The 5,737-nt window shown below is 42.1% G+C and overlaps 1 protein-coding gene across 1 annotated transcript in view; it reads left to right on the top strand.

Moving 5' to 3' along the window:
- Positions 1–5,343, top strand: part of mllt11 (MLLT11 transcription factor 7 cofactor) — a 10,520-nt gene extending 5,177 nt beyond the window's left edge. The window contains exons 2-3 of the mRNA XM_050035359.1: positions 2,160–2,335; positions 2,601–5,343. Coding sequence (XP_049891316.1) covers positions 2,168–2,335; positions 2,601–2,693 — 261 coding nt within the window. The 5' untranslated portion in view covers positions 2,160–2,167 and the 3' untranslated portion in view covers positions 2,694–5,343. The remainder of the gene's footprint in view (positions 1–2,159; positions 2,336–2,600) is intronic.
- Positions 5,344–5,737: the final 394 nt, after the last annotated feature.

Below are 5,737 nucleotides of genomic sequence, written 5' to 3'. Positions count from 1 at the left end.
ATAATTTAATTCAAATGTAATTTTGGGGAAAATATCCATCTTCTTGGTGTAACGCTATAGTGTCCGTTTGCGTCAATGTAGCGAGTGTGACAGTTGGTTAATTAACGGTTGTATTTATATTTATAACACCTGTGAGCGGAGTGATTTTACTGTTACATGTCCTAGTGATGTTGTACTCTATATCAGCACTCACAGAATGCCTCTCGTCCAATCAAATTACTCGGTCGAAACTAACTGTATAATTGCCTATAGCGCATCAGTAGGATTGTTATTTTGGTTATGACGGATGTACGATATTTTCCCTCAAAATACGATAATTTTGAGTCTCTGGTACGATAATCCTACATTTCCCACCTGGCAACGCTGGGCAGGAAGTTCATCAAAACAAAGATGGAGGCACCAGAGAAAGAAATCAGAAATGGACTGTCAGCATTTAAATCCAATATCTGGACTTATTTTGGATGTTTTAACACAGAAGGAAAGGAAGATTTAGATATGACACGTGTGATTTGCAAGCAGTGTCATATGAGTATAAAATACTCTGGGAATACTACGAACATGAGGGCTCACCTCACACGCCACCATCCAGCGTTAGCGTTAGCTACTGGCGGCCACCTAAACCCCCAATTTCCACATACTCCATCATCTTAGGAGGTAAAATTGATGTTGACAAAGTTTTCCTTTGGGAAAATAATTTGCAGTTGGAAAAAAAAGTGATAAATCGCAAAATATATTGCAATATTTTGTATCGCAGTACTCAGCATATCACAATATGATTATCTCGTGACTCCTCTGTTGATTCCCACCCCTAGCTGGGAACCACTGATATAAAAGTTGACAGTTATCATACCGTGTACATTTGTTTATCTACAGTATTGAAAAAAAATGCACCAAATTCTGTAATAATGTGATACCATGAAATTGTAATATTTTCTGAGACAATTCTCACACTGTGAAAATCTCATACAGTTGCAACCCTACTCTACTTGAGTCTTTCTCTTCTACTCCACTACGTTTATCTGACTACTGTCATAGTGTGGTATTTGTACTTGTACTGCAGTAAAGAATCTTAATACAAACCACTTCCTTATTTATTCAGCTCTTCATCTGATCTCTGTTGTTACTGATTTGGGTTTTCTTTGCTTTCATCGCATGACCCTAATTTCATTGTGTTTATAGCAGCAGCACTTAGAAAGTCTTCTCGTTTCTTTTTGTGTTTTTATGTTCATTTTATATTCATGTCGTCTCCTCCCACGGGACAGAAAACAATTAATCGAAAGTGCTATATCGTAGGCAACTGGACTTGCTTGCATTTCTTGAAGACGTTTCGCCTCTCATCCAAGAAGCTTCTTCAGTTCTAACTGACTGGTACGGAGTTGCAGGCTTTAAACCCTGTGTGGGTGGGAACCCTTGCAGAGTCGTTGGGGTCACATGTAAGCTCTTAGTTTCAGAGTCGTTAAGGTCACAATGTGAGTCGATGACCCACCTGGCCACCATGTATGCAGTTCAGTGCAGCCAGGAATGCACAGATTTATACACTGGGGAAACAAAACAACCGCTCCATAAGCGCATGGCACAGGAGAGCCAGCTCCTCAGGTCAAGACTCAGCTGTCCACCTACATCTACAGGAGAAGAGACACTCCTTTGAGGACAGCAATGTGCATATCTTGGCCAGGGAAGAAAGATGGTTTGAAAGAGAAGTAAAAGAAGCCATCTACGTCAAGCTGGAACGATTATTGTTAAACAGAGGGGGTGGCCTACGACACAACTTATCACCCACCTACAGTGCAGTCTTGGGGTCCCTCCCCAGACGACCTCACACCCATTCACCCCTGGTCCCACCTGACCCTAACGACTCACATAGTGGCCAGATGGGTCAAAGACTCACATTGTGACCTTAAGGACTCTCAAACTAAGAGCTCACATGTGACCCCTACGACTCTGCAAGGGTTCCCACCCACACAGGGTTTAAAGCCTGCAACTCCGTACCAGTCATTTAGAACTGAAGAAGCTTCTTGGATGAGAGGCGAAACGTCTTCAAGAAACGCAAGCAAGTCCTACGATATAGCACTTATGATTACCATGACCTGGATGACTGAGAATCTTCACTGACAAAACAATGAATGTTTCAGGTGATGTTCATGTCTCTTTATTCTCAGATTGAAACATGATTGAGAAGTCAAACAGCCAATACGACTCCTTCCTCTTCTGGAGGCAGCCAATCCCGGCGCTTGACCTGTCGGAGCTGGAGGACCTGGGTTTGACCGACTGCCAGCCAGCCAATAGCGTCAAAGGAAAAGACAAGTCATCCTCACTGAGGAGTCAGAATGAGGAGGTGAGGCTGATTTTCTCTGTTCAATTTCATTATTATTTTTATTTAAACATATTATGTTTTCTTCTTTAACTAAGTTTAATGTTTTGGTGTTTTACATTTGTAAGATCTTTTCTTTGCTCTTGAAGATTCTATGTATGTCCACTTGGGTGTTAAAGAGTAACTTGTATTTTTTAACCTGCACCCTATTTGACATGTTTTTGTGTCAGACACAGAAATCTGAGCCTATTGCTCATGACAACCTGTTTGTTTGTCTGTCTGTCTGCAGGAGGAGATGACTGAGTTTTCGTCCTTCAATTATTGGAGAGCCCCAATTGCTGATGTGGATGCTCTGCTGGCCGACCTCAACCTGCTGCTCTGAAACACAACGCTCTGTCACCTGACCTCTGACCCCAGATCAGCATCACATTACCTGACCTCTGACCCTAGATCAGCCTGACATCACCTGACCTCTGACCCCAGATCAGCCTGACATCACCTGACCTCTGATCCTAGATCAGCCTGACATCACCTGACCTCTGACCCCAGATCAGCCTGACATCACCTGACCTCTGATCAGCCCATCATCACCTGACTTCTGACCCCAGATCAGCCTCACATCACCTGACCTCTGACCCCAGATCAGCCTGACATCACCTGACCTCTGACCCCAGATCAGCCTCACATCACCTGACCTCTGGTCAGCCCATCATCACCTGACCTCTGACCCCCGATCGGCCCATCATCATCACCTGACCTCTGACCCCATATCAGCCTCATATCACCTGACCTCTGAAAGAAATGTTTCAGGAAGTCACCAAAATAAGAGCGCATTTTTCACAGTAAAACAAAGCAGACAGAGGTCTGAAGACACTGATCCTGGTTCAGATTGAAGTCCCATGGATTCACTCTCTGGTCCTGAATCATCTAAACATGTTTTTATTTCACATTAAGCAGTAAGCTTAGATGTGTTTGTAGGAGTCTGTATAGCCATGTGAGTCTGTAGCTTCGTCCATCTCTCTTTGGGTGTCCTGTTTTTGCTGAGTCCTAATTAAAACCCGTATCATGAGCAGCTAATCAACAAAAACTTAGTTCACTGAGATGAAAGTTCCACCAAAACTTTGAAGTGAGCAGAAGTCACATTTAGTAAAAAACACAATTAAATGGAATAGGTTTTTGTTTAAGACAATAAAAGTGTGTGTAAATTATTATAAACATTATGGTAAAATGTTTTAAGTTTTCCAGGTTTCAAACAAACTAAGTGTTGTGCTGTTTCGTGTTTTTTATGGTCATCGTTCAGCAGCTTGGATCATGTTGTTTTTCAGGCCAAGGAGCCTTTAGCTATCAGAAATACAGAGCAGGGAGACCCTTCAACATGTACAGTATAAAACTGAATCGCATGTTAAACTGGGCAGATGGAGGGTGTCAGGTAGAAGGCCAGATCAGCCTCAGGCTGCAGTCTTCACCTGTATTTCCTTTTCAGGAACATGACAGATAAGTTGTTACAGAAGGCAAAATATGTTGGATTCATGTAAATGTATGTTTTTAGACATATTTTAATTTTGAAAAGAAAAAAAAACGGAACGCTTAGGACCCCCTTTGGGGTTCCGGAAGCCCCTGTTGAAGACGTATGGTTTAAAGCCCAGTTCAGACCAAAGATTCACAACAAGCCAAAACTGTTTCAGAATGGTGCAGAGAAAAGTTGCAGGGGTGTGAACTGGCAGGTCTGAGCTCGACTCAAGCCGACTGATGGTGTCACCTTCAACCCACGTCACCTGTTTCAACAGCCAACTGTCACGTAGTGAAGTCCACTGGTCAAGTCAAAATGACAGTAGACAGTGTGTTGGCTTTCTGCAGCAGGTGCTCCGTACTCATTGAGCCTCCTGTTTTGGTCCTTGTGGTGTGCCAGTGTCAAAGAGTGGGTTGCTGCTGCTGCTCACTGTATTTGCTAATGCCCCCTCACATACACACATTCTCATTGACTGATTCATTGGCGCTGGTTATTTATATTATTGTGGCATATTGATTATGAATACAGTCCATCTGATGCTGGTTTTGTTTCATCACGACTGCAAATACAACTGTAGCCAGTATCTCACTATCACTATCGTCATTCATATTTTAAGAAGCTACAAATTATAGTCTGCCACAAATAAGCCTGAAAAGCTGCAAATCAGAACAGAAGTACAGAGAGTTGTTACATAAAGATCATATACCGTCTCATCTAGTTGCATCGGTAAGAACCAGCTGGTTTTTACAACGCTGCAGAACGACACATTGCAAGAAGTTGCCTGTTTCAACTCGTGTCGTCGCAAATCTTTGGTCTGAACTTGGCTTTAGAGATGTAGAAGCCCTTTCTCTCAGGTGTAGTCTGAAACATACAGAGTGACAGTGAATGCAGCATCAGCAGTTACTAACCTTCACACATAAAATAATTGGTTATAGACAGTGATCTTAGTGAATCTGAAATAATGCTCAGCGTCTCCTTGCGTTAAACCAGCTTCATGAAAGCAGAACACCCAAGTCAGACACAAGACAGCAGGTGAACTCACTGATCTCACTGCGATACAGATCCCAGATCAGCCGTCCCTTCATGTCACCTGATCTCAGACTGCGTTCACAATGAAATAAGAAACCAGATTCTGATCAGATTTGAACCAACAACAGTTTAAAAATGAGATTAACCCTTTCTGAGGTGGACGAAGTATTAGAAACACTATATTGATTCATTTTTGATCAAATTATTTAAATATTGATTGATGAAATGGTTTTGTGTCATTTATTTATATATTTAGGAGGTTATGTGTTCAACCCTCTGAGACTTAAGTTTTCATGTGTTTCCATTTGTGCCTTTTTATTTCTTTTATCCTGAGCTGCTTTATTAAAGGTCACCATCACTGTTTGGCCTGATTATTTATTTGTTATGTATGTATTTATTTCTCATGTTGATTTACTGAGCGGGCCTCGCACTGGATCTACAGTTCATCTTGTCAGAATGTAAAAGCTGCCAACAATAAAAGAAAAATATCCTGTTTTTGGTCAACTTGTTTTTTATGATTAATCACACGCAGAAACTTGAACATGTTTTTAAGAGATGTCTGTCTGAGAAAAGGAAGGTAACAGAAAGGTAGTGATCACTATAAATTCATTGGTAAGTTTACATGGAAAAATAGAAGTAAATGTGGCATGTAAAATAATTTTTTAAGCAATCTCTAATTCGCCCCCCATCCATCCATCCATTTTCATCCGCTTATCCGAAGTCAGGTCGCGGGGGCAGCAGGCCAAGCAAAGCACCCCAGACATCCCTCTCCCCAGTAATGCTTTCCTGCTCCTCCTGTGGGACCCTGAGGCGTTCCCAGGTCAGATGAGATATGTAATCCCTCCAGCATGTTCTGGGTCTGCCCCAGGGCCTCCTACCAGTGGGAC

The sequence above is a fragment of the Epinephelus moara genome, chromosome 22 (assembly GCF_006386435.1).
Source record: "Epinephelus moara isolate mb chromosome 22, YSFRI_EMoa_1.0, whole genome shotgun sequence".
Classification (NCBI taxonomy): Eukaryota; Metazoa; Chordata; class Actinopteri; order Perciformes; family Serranidae; genus Epinephelus; species Epinephelus moara.
This window is presented reverse-complemented; position numbering and strand designations above follow the sequence as displayed.